Below are 21,479 nucleotides of genomic sequence, written 5' to 3'. Positions count from 1 at the left end.
CAAAAGGAAAAAGCTAAAGCATAAAAGAAAAACTTGAAGTTGGCTTCCAATATTTCTCAACAGAGATGCAAAGAAGTGCCTAAATCTATTATCGCAACAGCAGTAACTGAGAACCTTTTCGTATTCTCCTTTTATCGCAAAGCAGTGCCTAGATTATAACTGGTTCAGTGCCTCAGGTTCAAGTTATGTTGCTAATCCAACGTTTCAAAATTTCAATGTAATGGGCATGAATATTGCCTCATTGTGCTTGGGAAGAAAGGTTTGAGTGCTTTGTGTGGGAATTTGAAGAAAGACCTTTGTATGGTTTGAAGACTAAAGTATGTACGTGTCTTCCTTTATACAATCTTTTCACTTTCAATTTTTACCAAATTCAAGGTATGCACAATGTATGAATCTATTGAGTACAGTATAGAGAGATGAAAAGACGTATCTTGTCTAGTGTGCAGCAAGCTCATTGCATGGAGAGATTTTCACTGTGCTGATGGTATGTCACATACACTTTGAGAAAGTTTTTTCTTTTCTTCAAACGTATGATGACATGTGGCGTACCATCCTTTGTTCGAGTGCAGTAAAAAATCTCTCCACTGGATGGTCGTACTTCCTTCTTTAATGCAAAATCTCTCCCTAGCATTACTCTTATATATAGAAGCTCCTCTTGAAGCAAAAGATATCTCTTTAGCTTTAACAGTTTGTTAATCAATTTCAATTTTATTACCATGGCTTGTTATCCCTTTCAACAAAATGGTTAGATACTTTATCTGCTTTATATTACCGGTTTTCAGATTTCAGGATATTGTTGTATGTCATAGATGCCTGATATATGCTTGCATCAACATTATTTTGTTTCAGGGTTTTCAACATCATATTCAGATTCACCTCCAACTCATTACACTCTAAAAATCAGGTCGTTTTCATTGCTAACCAAAAATTTAGAGGACGAATATGAGTCGGGAGAATTTGAAGCTGGAGGATACAAATGGTAAATCCTTCATTATATCATCTACTAAAGTTTGAGTTTAATATCATCTTCTGCAAACTTATGTTTCACCCTCACTGTCTGACATTGTTCTATGACATTTTCTGTTTTTATAATGCAATTATGTGTTTCGTATTTCATGTTCTGTATAAGCGGGTAAAAAAAATGTTAGCCATACTTATGTTTGCTCTCAGGAAACTAGTGCTCTACCCGAATGGAAACAAGAAGAAAAATGTGGAAGGCCATATCTCTGTTTACTTGGAAATGGTTAGAGCTGAGTCACTTCAGAATGGATGTGAAGTATATGTTGATTTCAGGTTCTTTTTGCTTGATCAGAATAAAGGCATGTTCCTGGTTATTCAAGGTACATTTTACCTACTTCAAAAGTTAATTCTCATCAAGTGGTCATATTTATAGACCGGAAATTTTTCTTGTTTGAAAATTGCAATGCTCCCTGCTCATTTTCTGATCATTATTTTTAACCTTGCTTATTACATAGATGCCAATAAAAAGGAAAAATGTTTCCATGCGATGATGCGTTATTCGGGATTTGATAAGCTTATCACTCTTACATCGTTTACTAATCCTTCCAATGGATATGTCATTGATGATAATTGTGTGATTGGAGCTGAGGTCTTTGTTTGTAAGGAAAGAAGCTGGCAAAGGAGAGTCAGTCTCGAAGATCAAGGATGATGTTAAGTGCAAGCATGTTTGGAAGGTTGAGAACTTTTCAAAGTTAGGTTCTGAATGCTGCAAATCAGAAACATTCACTGCTGGAGAACGGAAATGGTATCTCTGCTAGGCCCTAATACCCTCAATAAGACAATTTTAAATTTTTAATGCACTGTATAATCTCTTATCACTCATAGAGTCATAATTTCTTGTCACTCATCTTGTTTTACCTGCATGATAACAAAAGGATGTAACATCCCACATCGCCCAGGGGAGTGATCCTTAAATGTATATTCCCATCTCTACTTACCATGAGGCCTTTTGGGAGCTCACTGGCTTCGGGTTCCGTAGGAACTCCAAAGTTAAGCGAGAAGGGGGCTAGAGCAATCCCATGATGGGTGACCCACTGGGAAGTTGCTCGTGAGTTCCTAAAAACAAAACCGTGAGGGAATGGTAAGCCCAAAGCGGACAATATCGTGCTACGGTGGTGGAGCGGGCCCGGGAACTGATCCGTCCTGGGCCGGAATGTGAAATTTGGTATCAGAGCCTAACCCTGGCCGTGGTGTGCCCACGAGGGCGTCGGGCCCCTAAGGGGGGTGGATTGTAACATCCCACATTGCCCAGGGGAGTGATCCTTATATGTATATTCCCATCCCTACTTAGCACGAGGCATTTTGGGAGCTCACTGGCTTCGGGTTCCGTAGGAACTCCGAAGTTAAGCGAGAAGGGGGCTAGAGCAATCCCATGATGGGTGACCCACTGGGAAGTTGCTCGTGAGTTCCCAAAAATAAAACCGTGAGGGCATGGTCGGGGCCCAAAGCGGACAATATCGTGCTACGGTGGTGGAGCGGGCCCGGGAAGTGATCCGTCCCGGGTCGGGATGTGACAATTTGGTATCAGAGCCTAACCTTGGTCGTGTTGTGTCGACGAGGACGTCGGGCCCCTAAGGGGGGTGGAATGTAACATCCCACATCGCCCAGGGGAGTGATCCTTAAATGTATATTCCCATCTCTACCTACCACGAGGCCTTTTGGGAGCTCACTGGCTTCAGGTTCCGTAGGAACTCCGAAGTTAAGCGAGAAGGGGGCTAAAGCAATCCCATGATGGGTGACCCACTGGGAAGTTGCTCGTGAGTTCCCAAAAACAAAACCGTGAGGGAATGGTAAGCCCAAAGCGGACAATATCGTGCTACGGTGGTGGAATGGGCCCAAGAAGTGATCCATCCCGGGCCGGGATGTGACAAAGGATATGATTTTTGAGTTTCAAACTATATATGCAATTTTAACTCATCTTGTTTTACCTGCATGATAACAAAAGGATATGATTTTTGAGTTTCAAACTATATATGCAATTTTAACTACCTAACCTTCGCACTAGATGTGGTTGATCATTGTAGAACTTGTTGAAATTTAGCTTCCCATGTAGGAGTTTGCGCTTTTAATTCAATCCCAAAGATGTGAGGTGATTGGGTCCCATCCCAAATAACGACAGATATGTAATAAAAAGTCATCATATCCTTCCTAATGTTGCAGGAAGATAATTCTCTATTCCAAGGGAAAAAGCCTTGGAAAGGGTACTCATATTTCTCTTTACTTGGGATTGGATGATCCGGAAAAACTTCCTGGTTCCTAAGTATTTGCAGAGTATTCCCTGCGCATTGTAGATCAAATGCATGCCAGATATGAGTGCTTTAAAGGTAAAGATCCTATTCCAGTGTTTACTTGTATGCATCCTTCATAACATCAGGGTGTATTATGTTTAGTTAATGACTGCGACTGGTTCAGTACCTCAAATCCGAGTTGGGGTCTAAGTTCATTTCGGTGGACACTTTGAATCAGGCAGGCAACGGGTTTTTGGTGAAGGATGCTTGCATAGTGGAGGCAGAGGTCACTGTCCATGGAACTGCAACTGCACTGTAGTTGGCACGTCGTATGTTTTGCTAGAAACCTTGTCACTGTCCATGATATTGTAAAAGCACCGTCTAGGTGTGGGTATACCATAGTGCTAAAATCCTTGTTCACCAAATGACTTGTGATTGAAGGGTATAATTAATTTTGGCTGAAGTTTGTGATTTTTTGCAATTTGGAAGGCCGCTTTTCTTCTTTTTAGGTATGTTATGCGTTAAACATATTGAGCCATTGGCATGCACGTTTTTTAACATTTAATCTCGTCGTGTGAGGGCAGTTAAGACTAAGAAATAGGCAACCCTTGTAGATGATGACTGTGTTTGGAGCGGACGTCTTGTTTGTAAAGAAAGAAGAACAGGAAATGGAGAGTGTCTATCAATGGTCAAGAATGCATGCATGAGTTTAAAGAAGGCAAAATATCGGCCTGGTACGTTGAGTGTTTAATTGTATATGATGCCGTATAACATGAGGGTTTATGTTTTCTGTGTAGATGATCACTGGTTTAGTGCCTTTATTCCGGATTGGTTGGCCTACGTTCCTTAAACTGGACACTTTCAATCAGGCAAGCAAGGGGTACCTCGTACCGCAGAGGTTTTCCCAAAAAAAAAAAAAAAAAAAAAAAAATCATTAAAATTTCAGGCAAGCAAGGGGTTTCTGGTGAAGGATACTTGCATGGTGGAGGTAGAGGTCACTGTCCATGTGATTGCGGAAGCACTATAGTCGGCTTGTATTAGGTTTCGGATATTGTTAAAATGATGTTAATCGACCTATGAATACGATTGAAGATCTGCGTCCATGATATGGTTTGTACTAAAAGTGGCGTTCTATAGACCCTAGAGCTGCAGTCCTTTCCCACCAAATGACTTGTGACTGAAGTGCATTTTGACAGGACCTATTTTCTTCAAAAATTTGTCGTGTGAGAAATATGTCGAGTCTTGACGAATAAATTTCAAGTAGCATCGCTTGTGTTTAGCTAAAAACTTTGTTTGGCTAGTCTAATAATAACTTGTTTGACAATGCTAAACCGTGGACATTTATCTTTTTAATAAGAACAAAAATTGCAGAATATATGTTTGGAAGCACCCACAAGCAGGTGATGGATACCTTTTCAATGAAACAAGGCAACCCTTTTGAAGCAAAGCATAACAGTTCAATCTTTAAAAGGTTTCAAGTTAGGAATAATACCTTTAATTTTCCTTAATAAAAGCGGGAAATTTATTCTGCAACTGAAAAACCAGTTGAATTCTTTGTAATCGAATCATCGGAAAATTAAGTTTATCGACATGACCAGTCTTAATGTAATGACCCGTCCCCAAATATTACGGTTCGTATAATTTTAAAGCGTGAATTTACAAAAATGCCCTTTGAGGAAAAAAATGTTGACTTTTGTTGACCACCTTGTCGTGTCGTGTAAGATTCGTTTCCTTGGCGTATCCTTGTAGTACTTAGCGTTACGAACGTGTGAGCGCAAATGGAAGGTAATTTGGAGTTATAATGAAGAAGTTATAAACGAACAAATACAAGGGCAAAATGGTTATTCGATTATTAATCTGGAAAGCTCCAGATTTGTTGGAGCATTGATCTGGGGTACCACATGTGTGGCTATGATTGGAGAAGGAAGAAGGAAATGAGAGAAATGAGGGAGTACTGACTAGTCCGGGAGGAGAGAAATGAGGGAAATGAGGGAAGGGAGAAACTAGCCAAAACCGGACCTTCTTTGACCTGCCGACCCGACCCGGCCGTATCTCCCTACTCCGACCACCGTTGACGACAAGACCGGTACCATCTTCTTCCTCACTTCAAACCCAATCAAACCCTTACCTTTAATTCTACCTTTTGATCACCATATTTGAAGATTTGAGCATGAAAAACTCGATGCTCTCTGTGAACCCTAGAACAATGACTAGCCTTTTCGGCATCGATCACGATGGCGCACCACCAAGGGTTAGTAGCCTTCCCCCTCAAGAGTTAGAATTGAAGCATTCGATTTCGGCATCAGGGCACTTCTGCATAGGTATCTTCAAGTTTTTTCAGAATAAAATCCTTTCATTTGTTTGTACCATTTGACACGCCCAACCCTGATATCCTCTAAACACTAGGGTAAGCATGTGTTGGCCGACACCCGAAGGTGACGAAGCCATACTAACATGCATGAGAAGTAACGAACATAAATAAAACTTATAAATTTAAATACAATGATTATGCAATTGTGGAATGTGTTTAGAGCATACAACTAAACCGAGACACTAGAAAGGAACAATATAAAATTGAATGAATAAAGGAATGGGTCCTTCACCAAGAGGACTCGAAGATGCTGATGCAGAAGTGTCTTGACTTCGGGATTGTACGCCTCGATTCTAAGTCCTGAGGGGGTGCAAAACAAAACATGAGTGGACCAAGTTGATATATAAGTAGTACTAAAACAGTTATTCAACAACCTACTAACCCCCAAAGTTTATGAAAACTCATATAGTATAATATGTAAGAGATTTTTTGAAAACCCCAGCATGCTGTAAAACTTCATAAAACATATATCATATATAGTGCTTAATAATGTTATCATAATTTGCCAAAGTCACAAACTCATACCCAGCCATAGCCATATTTAAGTATCTCCCGGTTGAAGCCAAATATAAGTATCTTTCGCCCGTAAGCACAACAACCCCCGGCCGAAGCCAATATAAGTATCTTTCGCCCGTAGGCACATATAAGCACATAAAATCATAAACATAATATTTCTAAATTATATCTCATTAGAGCTCAATAGCCCAAACATCATATCATAAATCTCAATAACAGTTATTCGATAAAGCATGATATTTCATAAAGCGTAAATCCAATTTACTCATAAATGTTTCATAAAACGTAGCCATAAAATCATGCTTTCATGTATGCATTTCTAATAGTAAAATCATGCATTTTAGAAGGGGTCCACTCCTAAATACTTCGCCGTCGAAGAGTCGTGCGAACTAGCGAAGACGAAAATGCCATAAATAATTGCACCTAAGCACATAAAGGTACCAATTAATAAAACTCTATCATAATGATTGAATTTTGGGAAACAGACATCCTAAACGAATTTAGGATGTCGAAAAACATAATAGGGGACCTCGAGTACCCCCATGCGCCGCCGTACGTGCCGATTTGAGTTGTCGGAAAGTTGGTTGGAAAATTCGCAGGCATCGCCAGCATAGTACCTCTAGTGAAGGCGTGTGTGCTCCACGTGCCTTCTAGGATAGGGGCATACACGCAGGCCCATGCTTCGACTGGGATATAGGCTCCGACTGGGTTTGGGCTTGGGCTTCTGGTTCTCAGTTAGGCTTGCGTTTAGTTTTGGGCTGTGTTAACAAATGGGTCTGGACCTGGGTTCAATGGGTCTGGGCTTAGCCTAAAGGGTTTCGGGTTTTGGGTTACCAGGTTGAGTCAACCCGGTTTCAGACTAGTTTCAACGAAAAAGGAGGTCGGAGTTTCTCGAGCTCCGTTCAACTCCGATTCTTCACCCTAACCTACCCACCAAATTGAAGAGAACCAAAATTAGTTTATGAATATACCTTTTGTTTCCCAAGTGGTGGCCGGAGTTGGCTGGGAATGTCGTCTGAAACCCACAGCTCACGCCGAGAACCTGTGTTTGGTTTTCTTCCCACGTCAAGAGGTCGAGAGGCTCGCCGGGGGGCGGTTGGTGGTGTCGTCGCCATCGTGGTGTGAGTGGGTATGTGTTGGTCCTTGAGGGAAATAGATGGGTGTGTGGGTGTGTGTGTGGGTCGCCAGAGGGAAGCGCACTGCGAGAGAGAGTTTGGGGGGGGGGAGATGAAAGAAATAGAGAAAAGTGAGGGAAAGAAAGAGAGAGAGAGAGAGAGAGAGAGAGAGAGAGAGAGAAAGGAGTTACTTTGGGCCGGGGGAACAAAATCAGGGGTGGGCCCCCTTGGACACACCATTTAAGACCAAAAAGTAATATTTCAAACAAATATCCCACAACCCAAGTGAAATTACCAATTTACCTTTTTAATTCGCCAAAACCAGGACGGGTTGTTACAATCTACCCTCGTTAAGAAAATTTCATCACGAAATTTGAAATAACTTGATATACAAAAATATTCAAAGATAGACAGAAGAATATATATGTGAAAAGGAAATCAAGTCAGAACGGTTGCATGAAAGGGAAAATGCCATATCGTCACGAGCAGGTTGCAATGGTTCCTCTTTGATGCCTCCAAGCTCATACCTTCTTCCCCCATTAGTGTATAAGTACAATATACTTTATAAAGATATAAATTTGAAAATATATAATAACGTAAGGTCGAAAGTATGCACATAATATACAATAACGTCAAAATAGATATGTAGTAACATAGAGGTTGAAAACTCGTGCTGAACTTAAAAATGAAAATGGAAAAGACTTCCCCCAAAACATTTTTAACGTCAGAACACACATATATAACTATAATAAGGTAAGTTAAAATACTTGTGCTAAAAATCCAAACCAAAAATGAAAATGGCCTTGTCAAAACATTAGTCATGTCACGTACTTCACGAATGGGTGTGTCTTGAGTCGAGTCGTAATCATAGCTAACTAAGAGCTCCTACTATCGACGGATGACTTGCCCACTTGCTTAATGAACCCAACAATTAAGCCATCGTTATTACAATATGCAGCCTGTAATGCTGATAACTCATCATTGTCTCGGTAAGCATATGAGAAGTTTCCGAAGTTGTCAAAATGCTATTGTGCTCCTCAATGTGAAATGTTCCTAGATCATTCGATTCATGCCTCGATTGTACTGCTGCACTACTCCAAAGCATACCAACCAGAGCTATCAGAAATACTTCGACATCCACGTGCATCCAAAGTTCCGAACAACAAGGTCCTGTAGTGAAGTAGTTGAAAGATGCGTAGAGGTGAACACATATCGTAAGCACGTCTTTCGTGACTAACTGCGATCATCGCTCTCATGGCCGAGAAGTACAAGATTCGAAACCTATATTAGAAGAACAATCACTCAAACTACTTGCTTCGAATAACGACTGCCACTTCACATCATTCACAGAAACTGGCTCACAATTACCAGACTCGGAACCCAAGATGGAATTTAATCTCAGTAGATGTATATATGATGTGGTAGAAACTAGCACACAAATTAAACCCTCTTTTTGATAGTTGTAGTATATGAAAGTAAGGATCGTTCTAGGCGGGGGGTTAGGAGGGCTGCTAATCTACACTAATTAGACTCAAAAACATAAAATTAAGCTAAAATGACTCAAAACAAACTAAACTAACTCAAATAACACAAAACTAACTCAAATAACTCAAAACAAGCACTAAGGAGTGATTTGGACGAAAATCTAACTAAATTGACTCAAAACATGAACTAGAGACAAGTTTGGATGCAAAATTAAACTAAAAAGACTCAGATTACTAAATGGGGGTTGTTTTGATGAATTTAACTAAAACTAAGTAAATTGTAGAAACAAATTAAGTTTGGTACAAAATTGGGTGAATTAAAGGATGAAAGGCTAGCTAGAGGATTCTTCTCCACACATGAACCATATGCATACAAATCGATCTCCAATTATTATTCCAATAAACCATGAATGACAATGCCCCAAGTTAACCGTGAACTGCACAAATTAACTCTCAGATTTTCCTAATTTCATTGAATTGAACTCAGCGACGCAACCAAATTATTCTTATCAAGTTCCCTATATGAACTGCATGATAGAGATACATATCAAAGATCATTAAGTTCTATGAAAATCATAAGCATTGACAAGGCATTCATAACTATGAATTGCATGATACTCCTGCTATGGATTTACCTAACACAATCATGACTAGTGATTTCCACTACTTATAAATATAAATTCATAACGATTAGGTGAAATTCCCTTCTATTTTAGCATCAAATTCATGCAAGCAAACAAAGTGTGCACCTTAATCAACATACAAGAATAAGTTATCAATCAAATAGATAAGTAAATCGCATTCATGTTTTACGAAACAATAATTGGATGTAATCAATTCATATAAAACATATGTCAATGACTTCGAATTCACCTCTAGCTAAAAAGAAATTAGTTCCACATGTTTGTCATAGTTGAAAAGCAATCTAAAATAAACATCGAAACTAAAACTAAGGATAGAAAGAACCCAAGACGCTCCAGCAATCCAATGGCAGATTGCACAATCCTTGGATGCAGCACGGCTCAAAACTCCTTCTCTCCTTCCTTCCTTGCTATGACACAAATTGAATCTTTCTGATTTTTTCTCTGTAAGGTTATCTCTCTTTTGCGGTAGAAAATATGTATTTATATGCTAAGGTTTCACGGCACCAATCCTTGGAAGACAAGGATAGGCATAGCATAAGTCTAGAAGGAAAAGGACTAAGGTTAGGTGCGGCAGAAATCTAGGGCTTCTAGAATAGGGTATTGTGATAAGTTTATAGAAGGAAAAGGGATGAGATATGCGGCACAAACTTAGGCAGAGAATAAGGCTTCTAAAACCAGATATTTAGGTATTTAATGTGAAATTGATTCCCCTTTGCAGCTGGAATTAAGGTAGGAAAAATTAGGATAGGATAAGATAAGGTTAGGTTGGATAAGGTTTGGATAATGTTCTTTCTTTTTAGCTGATTCCTTATCTTCAATGTCTTGAATTAATTCTTCCAGATATTAAGCACATTCCTAGCCTCTTTTGATCTTCAAAAATGTCCATCCACCTTGCTTCATACATGTGCTATCCATTCCAAGTCCAAAATTGCTCTAAAAAGCTCCAAATTGCCTTTTCTGGCCAACTTTGCCATTTGGACCTACAAACACACAAAAATGGCTTAAATCACTATAATAAATAAAAACTAACTTAATAAATGCAAAGAAACAAGCTAACAAAGTCGCATAAATATGCTCCTATCAATATAAAAGGTGTGTTAGGTTTGGGTGGAAGATACCCTTAAAATATTTGGACAATGAACTTATATATATATATATATCGTTGGGAAAGAACTACTAGAGTATGATATGATGCCTATGAATTGTAGCAAGATAATATGAGGTAACTATTCATTTCTGCGTGAAGATAGTGATCGGTGATGTAATCCGCTGACCACCAGTACTACTACCTTCACCAATCCCTTACTAAAAGGCGGCTCCAACCTCAAGGCCACAAAAAACTCTTCTTGATAAGTCTGGTAGGTTCACGAGAAGGTTATGCTCCAAATATTCCTACTAGCATCGGTATGAAACTTGGCGCACGAATTCGCTGGTTGATCTATCGTGAAATCTTCACTAATTGAGCAAGAAGCCACGTCGAGAAGGCTAAAAGAACGCTCTAGGATTTGAGGGTCAAAACAAGTCCATTAAATCTAGAGTACAAGATATCTGGATTTGAATATACAATTTTGATGCTTGAGTTCATACAAGTACCTAGCTTGATTGGGTAGTAACAACTTGAAATGGTCGAACCTGAAAATTAGCTAACTCGGTTTCCTGATGATCTATAGTCATCTCGGAAAATATCCAAGAGTTCCATACAAGGGGGAAATGTAACTGCTTGAAGAATATTCGGGTATCGGTGTGTCTTTTTACTAAGATGTTTAAAAACTATGCTTGCACAATCGGGGTGGTACCGATGGTGCAGTCGTAGACATTTATATACTTTATTAATCACTGTCACCAGAGACTTAGCTCATTTCGACTGAGAATCTAACTAAGAAGTTTTGCGAGGTTGAAAAAGGTTTTACGCGTTTCACCACGGTGAGTGTGTCCTTAGATTTTCAAGTCAGGACAATAATGATGCGTTACGAATGTGACACACAAATTAAACCCTATTTGTGACAATTGTAGTAATGATGTAAGTAGGGAACGTTCTAACTGGGGATTAACTAGGGGTGCTAATCTAATATGAATTGACTCAAAAAACACAAAAACTAAACTTAAAGACTCTAACTAGACTCCTATGACTCAAAACAGATTTGAAAAACTCAAAACTGCCTAAAACAATCAAATTGACTCAAACAGAAACTAAAACTTGATTTGGACGAATTTGAAAGTGTTTGTGACTCCAAATACTTAAAAACACAAAATAAGACAAATTATAATGACTAAGACTTAACAAAATATGGGGGTATTGTGTTTGGACGAAATTAAACTTAATGGGCAGATTGTAAAGAAAACAGATTGTAAGACAAATTGTGATGAACCAATGGATGATGGAATAGCTAAGGGGTTCTTCTCCACACATGAAATATATGCAACGTAAATTAATTTCCAGTTATCAATTCAATAAGTTATGAACCTCGACACTCCAAGTTAATTAGGTCCGCTTAAATTAACCTTCAGATTTCCCTAGAATCATTGAATTGGATGAATATGCATCGCAACCAAATTATTCCTAACAAGTTCTCTATATGAACAACATGATAAAGACACAAGTTAGAATCATTACGTTCTTTGGAAATCATAAGCATCGACAAGGCATTTGTAACTATGAAAAGCATGATACTCCTGCCAGGAATCTACTTAACACGATCGTGACTAGCGACCTTCACTACTTGCGAATATAAATTCATAACGATTAGGTGAAACAAACTTATACCCTAGCACCAGATTCAAGCATGCAAATTAAGCGTGCACTCTCAATCAACATACAAGAATAAGTTCTAAATCAAATGGTTAAGCAAATTGTATTCACGACTTATGCAACAATAACTGGAAGTAATCAACTTATTTCACATATATAATCATGGTTTCGAATACACCCTTAGCCAAAACGAATTTAGCCAATCATACTCAAAGCAAAACAAAGATTACATGAATTAGACATTGAAATATAAGATAGAATACACCTAAAATTGTTCAACAACTTAGAATGAAGAGCCAAACAATTGAGTGAATCTGTCTCATTTCCCTTGCTTGCGGCAGATTGGGTGGTGATGGTTTCTGGGCTGTTTTGATGATGTAGAATGAATTTTGGGGTGTTTAGAGGCACGGCAAGGGATGTAGGTTGAGTGTGGATCAGTGTTTGATGGTTGGAAGGTGGTGGAGGACTTGGCAAAGATGGTGGAAGAAGGTGGAGCGGCTGGTTGTATTTCTGGGCTGCAAAATGGTGTTTTGGGATGAATGGATGTGTGTGGGAGTGAATAGACGAATTTCTGTGGTGAATGATACTCTAGGGTTCGGCCAAGGGCTGATTATATGTGTTTTGGGAAGTTAATAACATACCTAATTGAGTTATGATTCAGATTTCCTAGTCTAAATAGAAAAGGTAAGTGAATAAAGTCCAAATAAAATCAGAAAAAGGGAATGCACGAATTTAAACAAGTAAGTAATGTCTTTGCCTTGCAAGGAATCAGAAATTAAACCTCTTGCACAGCAAGGAAAGGGAATTTAAGGTAATGTACGAAATTGGTGCAAAAGAAGGAAGGAAAAGTCAATTCCTTGCAAGAAATCAAAAATTAGGACTTTAGGGAAAGTTTTAGAACTAGGAAAGTGAATTAAACTAGGAAATAAGAAATTGAAATCAAGAAACACAAGGGAAGGGTGCGGCACATAGTTTAGGGAAAGGTAAGACACAAAGCAAGAGGTATTAGAATAAGGGAAAGGTCCTAACACAAATGGAAAATAGGGAAGTTTACACAAAGAAAGGGAAAGTTGCAAAGAACCTTTGTTTGTTGTCCAAGGGTGCTCGGGAGCCATCTTAAGTGCTAAAACTTAGAGCGTTCTTGATTTAGGAAAGGTCAACCAAAATAGGAAACTTTGGCTTAACTTTCCTACTTCAAGTGGGAATCCTTGTGTGATTAGGAATCCTCGTCCAACCAGGAATCCTCATGTGAGTGGGAAACCTCCTTCAATTTGGAAACCTTCTCGTAATTGAAATCCTCGTCGTAGTAGGAATCCTTGTGACATCAACTCTTCAATTTCGTCCATTCCTTTTGCTCCAAGCATAAGCTATGCAATTTGTGCCCAAAAATGCTCCAAAAGGCTCCAAAATGCATCCTTTCGCCAAATACGTCTTATGAACCTGAAAACACACAAAATAAGCTTAAAGAACTAAAATAACTAAGAACTAATAACATAAATGCACGAAAACAAGCAAACTAAGTCGCATAAATATGCTCCTATCAAATAACTTTAAACTCTATGTATGCTTTGAACAAACCACACTCTGATACCAAATTGACACGCCCGACCCTAATATCCTCCAAACACAAGGGTAGGCACGTGCTGACCGACACTTAAAGGTGACGAAGCCATACTAACATGTATGAGAAGTAATGAACATAAATAAAACTTATAAATTTAAATACAATGATTATGCAATTGTGGAACGTGTTCAGAGCATGCAACTAAACCGAGACACTAGAAAGGAACAATATAAAATTGAATGAATAAAGGAATGGGTCCTTCACCGAGAGGACTCGAAGATGCCGATGTGGGAGTGCCTTGACGCCGGGATTGTACGCCTCGATTCTAAGTCTTGAGGGGGTGTAAAACAAAACATGAGTGAACCAAGTTGATATATAAGTAGTACTAAAACAGTTATTCAACAACGTGCTAACCCCTTAAGTTTATGAAAACTCTTATAGTATAATATGTAATAGGTTTTCCAAAAACCCTTAGCATGCCGTAAAACTTCATAAAACATCATATATAGTGCTTAATAATGTTATCATAATTTGCCAAAGTCACCAACCCACACTCAGCTCATAGCTATTACCCAGAAGGCTCTAAGGCTACATTTGAGGAAAAAGTTTTATAATGTGCAGTTTAATGAACTTCAAAAGTTGGTGATCACAGCTACTAAGTATGAGAAGTTGTTGATAGAAGAACAGTAAGTGAATCACTCATCTAAGGTGCCTCATTTCTATAAAAACAAAGCCTCAATACACCAGTTGGAGTTTGAAGGCCTAAAGTTGAGAGAGAATGACAACAATATAGGAGAGGGAATTGAGTTATGTGCAGCAGAGATGACCACTCCTTTCAAACCTTTAATGGTGAAATGATTGGTCCAGCCTATCAAAGACTACAAGATAATAATGAATGATGGATGTGTTGTGCCGATGAAGCCCCTAAAGTATCAGACATACTCTTTTAATCTAACCAAGGCAGCAGATATCTATGAGGAACTAGTGAAGGCTAAAGTGATCTTGCCCGATGTTACCAAGAAGGTGCCCAAACCTGAAGAGCTTAGAGGGAAGAAGTATTGCAAGCTCCACTACACCTTCAATCACTCTATAACCAATTGTGTGCAGTTCAGAGATTGGATATAGGATCTCATAGTCAAAGGAAAACTGTTATTAGAGAAACCTCAAGCCAACATGATGATTAACACAGATCCATTTCCTGAAGCCCCAATTAACATGATTAACCTTAATTGGGTTGAGAAAGGAAAAACAAAGGCTATTTGGGATGAGAAGGGAGAGAAAAAGCAAGTTGTTAAGCCATTAGAAGGTGTTAGAAGGTTCCCCGACAGATCCCAAGTGGCTGTGGTCAAATGAGTGGTGTTATGCAATAAGTGTCAGTGTGAATGTGAGTTGGAGGTGCCAGCATCAGACGCCATCATTGACTGAGAGTTAGTTAGAAGAAGGGAAATAGAGGAACAAGATGATCGCATAAGTGTCATTTGAGCTGCATAAAAGGAAACTTCCAAGAATATGTTCCAAAGGTTACGAGGAGATTCAGAACCTAAAGGCCTATATGAGGTGTTCAGAAACTATGAAACCTCTTAAGAAGCTAAAGATAAGGAAGCCAAAATGCCAAGTTGGGTGGATGTGAAACCTCCCCAACCAAATTATCATAGTAGTGTAAGGCAAGGGTGGCGAGAGAGGATCGGGAACTCAATTCCCCCAGTTACTAAGAAGGATTCAGCTCAACTCGGCCGAAAGTGGTACATAGTAAGGAAAAATGGGTGACTTGTTAGAGAAATGGGCGCATCCATGATAAGGAGGTTTCAAAGATAGCATAAAGCTCATATGAACTCATTAAAAATACCTACCATTTTAGAAGCTTCTGGAAATGTTAAGTTTGAAGAGGTCACACCAGGAAGAAAAAGATAACTTCAATGGAGAAGTAAGAAAGAGATAGAGAGAGCTAATAGTAAAATTGAAGGTGAAGGGGATCATGTACCTTAAAACCGTTACCCAGGGAAGTACAGAGGGTTGATGAGAGCTCAAGAGAGTGTAGTGATGATGCTTACACTAGGCTGGAATCCAGGGCCTATCTGTTTTGGACTATTTCCCCTGAAAGGGGAATACTTTCACCTTTACTGGTAGACATGCCTTGTGAAATTCCAAGGCAGTTGCATAACTTTGCTATAGCAGAAGAGGAGAAGGTTCTTGAGTTGATGCTAACCAAGGATGCCCAGGCTTGGATGGATGAATTTGTGTATCAGATTACGGGAAAGAAAAAAGAAGTGCCTGGACCAAGCAACTTCCATGTAAATATTACCTATGTTTTATTAGCCATGTTATGTGCAGAACTATATCAACCAATAACAATAGAGGGTGACTATTTGGTACTAGAACCCTTGACATCACTTATGAACATTGAGAAGGTTGGAAGAGAGGAGTTGAGCTTGGCAGACTTGCCTAACCCTGCACGAAAAGATCCCGAGAGGGTTTATTCTGATAAAATGGTTTTCAGCAACCCAAGTCTAGCCTTAGCAAACCATCTGAATCCAATATATATGACAACTCATCTGGAAGGAGTCCTTTTCAAGAGGGTGTTGATAGACGGATGAGTAGTGGTCAATGTGCTCACATTCAAACAAATAAGGAGGCTGTGTAAAAGTGAAGAAGGTCACATTCTCATAGATCTTATAGTTTCTTGCTTCTCTAGGGCTATCACCGGAACTTATGAGATATTGCCTTGGAGGTAGACTTGGGATCCAAGCAAATCATGTTGGCATTCTTTATGGTAGATAACAGCTCCATCTATGGGGCATTGCTATCTGTGCCATCCACCTTACATTAACAAGTTGTTGTCTACCATGAGGCCAGAACTACACCAGGATTTTGGGAGATAGTAGAGGCCGAATCACGACTATTTCTCCCCACAACCAATGTTACAGAGGCAAATTTTTACAATCCAGTGTTGAGATCTTACAATGCTTAGGTGTTGATGAGAACGGCTGCCCTACCAAGATGATGGCCCGAAATACTGTTTATATATGGCAAAAAGAGAAGAGTGGTTAAGGAAAGTTCAGCTAAAAAGATGGTATAGTAGGGAGAAGAGGTGGAAGCAGCTATTCATATGGCTGAATGTGTGTATAACTTGGGTTGGCCAGAAGATAAGCCTGAGGCCTTAAAGTCAGTTGAATTTTTTGTGTATAGAACCAGATAAACCAGCACCAGAAGTACAAGATCCCTTGAAAACCATTAATTTGGGGACTGAGAAGGATCCAAGGCCAATACAAATCAGTGGCTTGTTGGAAGCTAGAGACCGGGCAAAGATAGTAGACCTTTTACATGAATTCAAAGATTGTTTTACATGGCATTATAAAAGATGCTTGGATTGGACACTAGTTTAGTGGAGCACAAAATGTCTATCAAAGAGGGGTATAAACCTGTGAAGCAGGCACCGAGAATAATGTTGAAGGAAATAGAAGATAAAGTCAAAGAAAAGATTGAAAGGCTGGTAAAAGCAGGATTCATTAGGCCTGTAAAGTATGTTGAATGGTTGGCCAACATTGTACCCGTGTTAAAAGCTGTAACTAATGCCAGCGATGTTGTGTTGACTATAGAAACATTAATGAGGTAACTCCCAAAGATGAATACCCCATGCCCATGGCTGACCTATCCATCAATGCGGTTGCAAAACATAAAGTTCTATCTTTCATGGATGAGAATGCTGGATATAATCAGATAAAAATGGCTAAAGAAGATATATATAAGACAACATTTAGGTGCCCAAGACATATAGGAGCATATGAATATGTGGCCATGCCATTTAGACTGAAAAATGCTGATGTTACCTATCAAAGGGCAATGAATGCTATATTTCATGATCTAATCGGGCATAGTATAGAGGCATATATTGATGATATTATGGTGAAGTCTAAAACTGAAGAGCAACACTTGGAAGATCTCAGACAACCTTATTGAGAATGAGGACCCACTAGTTAAAGATGAACCCTAAGAAATGTGCCTTTGGGGTTAGATTGGGCAACTTTTTGGGATTCCTAGTTCATTAAAGAGGGGTGGAAATAGACAAGAACAAAGCGCTGGCTATAATGGAGTCACTTTCCCCCTCCAACAAAGTGCAATTACAAAGACTGTTAGGGAATATCAACTTTTTAAAGAGATTCATTGCTAACTTGGCAGGTAAGATCTAACCATTGACTCCTTTATTAAGGTTGAAAAATCAAGATGAATTCGAGTAAGGCACTCAACACGAAGAAGCTTTTGACAAAATAAAAGTCCGTCTAGCGTCTCCACTAGTGCGCATGCCCCATCAAAGGGGGAAATCTTTAAAGCTCTTCAACTCTGCCGGTCAATGGGGAATGAGCAAGCAATATACTACCTTAGTAGGATCCTTACTAAGGTAGAAACAAGATATACCCCAGTTAAGAAGCTATGTTTGGCTTTATACTTCATTGCCTGCAAGTTAAGGCATTACATGTTGCCATGCCACATCCATATCATTGCCAAGACTGATGAGATCAAATACATTCTGCCTAAGCCAATGCTAACTGGAAGAATGGGGAAGTGGATTCTAGCACTATTAGAGTTCAGTTTTCAATATGTACCTCAAAAAGCAATAAAAGGGCAAGCAATATGATGCAGGAGCTGGTACTGTTATTGTTGATCCAAAGGGAATTCAACATTGCTATTCATTCCTTTTGAATTACCAAGATACACGTGATAAAGGCCCACATTGGTAAGCACATCTTCAGATCAGCTTAAGACATCTTCAAGCCATTCCCAATAAAACTCAGCAAAGACAGCCTCTTCAGTAGTGGACAAGATGCCATTCTAAGTCAGACCTTCGCTATGGATACGATCACCAAGAAGCTCAAACGAAGCCGATGAATTGTCACGAACATGGTGTGAAGGATTCAAGATAAGAATGCTCGACGTACACGCCTTCTTTTTCGTATTTGGTCGACCAAAATCTATCACCTCCCAAGATACTTTAGAAGATCACAACTTGATATGCATCGAGTTGCCTTTTGCAGGAAGAATAAGCGTTTTAGGGCCAGTCAACGGTGCATAAGGTTTCAACATCGTTCCTCTATCTTGCGAATCACTTTCCTTCATAAGAATAATGAGGGTATTGCTTTTAAAGCACTTGAAAAATACCATGGCTGCAACGAAAAAAAAGAAAAAAGAAAAGAAAAGACAACATAAGCACAAGGTGAGATAGCAAGAAAAAAAACAAGGAGAGAAAAAAAGATTGCTTCACTAAAGCAAAAGACATGTTAGACAAACCTCGTGAGTGTTGAAGGATGACGATGACAAAGTCACAACGACAAAAAGAAATCAGCCATAAAGCTTGAGAAACACAGCAAAGAGGGCAACTACAAGATGGTCCTTCAAAGCACGCTATAGTAGCAAAGAAAACCAAAATGCTATGCAATCGCACTACGCAACCCCGTAGCGATTACGCAAGCAGTTTCTTGCATTGTACGACAATGTCACCACTGAGGGAAACTGCAACTAAAAGCCACTACACAACGTAACCTCGCTGCAGTCTTTTGCAAAGCACCACGTGGTAAAAAGTGATGCATTGCAACAAACTTCAAGCAGCTACAACTAATGGCAGCAAGCAACACACACAGCGGCAGCAAGAACAGTGCACACAGCAAAGAATTGTTGTGACAAAAACACACACCCAATTGTCCTATAAATAAGGGTCAATTACTTACTAATGCTATAGGGAGAATACATACAAAATAACAAAAGGAAAATCAGAAGAAGGAAGTACATTCCAACCAAAAGAAGGAAGCAAATTCCAAGCAAAACATGGCAAGGTGATTTCGGCCACAAAGGGAAAAAAGCATGTTGTTTTTGCAACAAAATTAGCAAAGAAAAGACAAGAAAACAAAAAAAATAAATAAGGAAAGGGCTTCAAAATTCCAAAACATCAAAGGAAAGTACCTTTCCTTGCCAAAATACAAAAGGGAATCCCTCTAGGGCAAGGACAAGCCTTCTAGTTTCCTAAACCAAGAGGGAAAACACCCTTTGGCCGAAAAAATGGAAAGGAAAAGAAAAAAAAAATGCAAATCCTACTTACCCAAGGACAAGCATTAAATCTTTCCAAAATCTTGAAGGAAATCACTAAAGTTTTCCAACATCTTGAAGGAAATCACCCTCATTACCAAAATTGAAGGAGACTCCTACTTAAGGAAAAAACATTTTTGCCACACCCATAAGGAAAAATTCCAAGCCTCAAAATACACCAAATGTATTTTGTCAAAAATTATGGAAAATCAATGAGTATGTGCCGATTTATCCATTTTCAAAATTTTCATTCAAGATCAAGCCTCTACGGCCCTTGGAGAAAATTTTCATTTCATTTATGTCACATCCCGAATCGGGCTTGACTCCGCCGCTTTGGGCCCCGACCATACCCTCACGGTTTTGTTTATGGGATCTCACATGAGAACTTCCTAGTGGGTCACCCATCCTGGGATTGCTCTCGCGCGAACTCTCTTAACTTTAGAGTTTCGATGAACTCTGAAGCTAGTGAACTCCCAAAAGACCTCATGCTAAAGGAGGTGGGCATGTACATATAAGGCATAGAGGATCCTTTCCCCTGGGTGATGTGGGATCTAACAATTTAAGACCAAGCCTCAACGACCCTTGAAGAAATGTTTCGTCCAAGAAATACGCCTTAATGGCCCTAATGAAATTCATCATTTCAATTCAAGAAATACGCCTCAACGGCCCTTGAAGAAATGTTTTGTTCAAGAAATACACCTTTACAGCCCTTGAAGAAGCAAGCTAATTCAAGATCAAGTCTCAACGACCCTTGAATTAGAACATTCACATTGCAGGATTTCAAAACACATTTTCGACATGTGACAAGCATATGCCTATAACGCGCCTTGAAGTGGGGGCATTTGTAGACATGTAAATTTCATTGCATACAAATGATGCATCACAAAGTTCAATGTGGCATATGAATCATCACAAATAGACAAGTCATCAAAGACATGTGGCACAAATCAAGCAAAAGAAGTACAAAACCTTTCCCAAAAGTTGGCAAACGGGAGAAAATCCGTCTTAAAATCGGCAAGGGGTCTAAGTTTCTCCCAAAACAGGCAAGAAAGCTAAAACATCTTCATAAAACAAGCAAGAATTGAAGATTGCTCACAAAATAGGTAACAAGCCCTATAATTCGGCCAAGGTAAGGGAAAGTGGCTGAAACAAGACACAAAACATGCCTAAATTCTCCCATGGATGAATCAAGACACAAATCAAAGCCAAATCCATCCAAAGACATGGCTTTGGAAGTTTATAAATACAAGGTCCCAAGACAAGCAGAAGGTTGACAATTTCTACACTAAAAAGTCAAAATTCTCACAAAAGGATAACCTTTGCCAAATCTTTGAAGACTAATACGCTGCTAAAGCTCTCTTCGAAGAACACACAACCAAAGCCGAAGCTTTCTTTCGACCAAAACCAAAGCATTCCTTTGAAGAATCAACAAGCATTTGTGCTGATTCCTTCAAGACTTTGTTGCAAGCTCAAAACTTGTAACGACATTCGATTCAAGATCAAGTGATCAAGACCTTGAATCAATGAAGTCCTACATCAACTCTACCTTTGTTGCAGCTTTGAGGTGAAGACCATCCAAGCATCATTTCAAGCTCAAAACTTGAAGCAATCATTCAATCGTTCGTCCGAGATCAAGTCTGACCCTTGGATCAACAACCTACACATTTACATCAAATTTGAAGACCGAATCAGAGGAAAATTGTAAATAGAGAT

The 21,479-nt window shown here is 39.2% G+C and overlaps 1 protein-coding gene across 4 annotated transcripts; it reads left to right on the top strand.

Moving 5' to 3' along the window:
* Positions 1–371: 371 nt before the first annotated feature.
* Positions 372–3,673, top strand: LOC103944783 (ubiquitin C-terminal hydrolase 12-like). Of its 4 annotated transcripts, none has more exons than XM_048571768.1 (6): positions 425–744; positions 850–979; positions 1,171–1,340; positions 1,476–1,765; positions 3,181–3,344; positions 3,491–3,673. In XM_048571768.1, exons 1-4 carry the CDS (start codon positions 717–719, stop codon positions 1,667–1,669), a joined length of 522 nt encoding a protein of 173 aa, XP_048427725.1. In that variant the 5' UTR covers positions 425–716; the 3' UTR covers positions 1,670–1,765; positions 3,181–3,344; positions 3,491–3,673. The 4 variants fall into 4 exon arrangements, with proteins under 4 accessions (XP_048427726.1, XP_048427727.1, XP_048427725.1 ...); XM_048571767.1 differs by having other exon boundaries at positions 3,487–3,673; XM_048571769.1 differs by lacking the exons at positions 3,181–3,344; positions 3,491–3,673 and having other exon boundaries at positions 372–744; positions 1,630–2,021.
* The last annotated feature ends 17,806 nt before the right edge of the window (positions 3,674–21,479 follow it).

Source organism: the organism of the source record quoted next, unplaced genomic scaffold, assembly GCF_019419815.1.
Source record: "Pyrus x bretschneideri cultivar Hongxiangsu unplaced genomic scaffold, Pyrus_bretschneideri_v1 Contig6, whole genome shotgun sequence".
Classification (NCBI taxonomy): Eukaryota; Viridiplantae; Streptophyta; class Magnoliopsida; order Rosales; family Rosaceae; genus Pyrus; species Pyrus x bretschneideri.
This window is presented reverse-complemented; position numbering and strand designations above follow the sequence as displayed.

Coding starts and splice junctions, on each gene's coding strand:
- LOC103944783 (XM_048571768.1), top strand. CDS start 717: ATGGCTTGTTATCCCTTTCAACAAAATG. Junction 745..849: donor TTATCCCTTTCAACAAAATG/GTTAGATACTTT, acceptor ATTTTGTTTCAG/GGTTTTCAACATCATATTCA. Junction 980..1,170: donor GAAGCTGGAGGATACAAATG/GTAAATCCTTCA, acceptor GTTTGCTCTCAG/GAAACTAGTGCTCTACCCGA.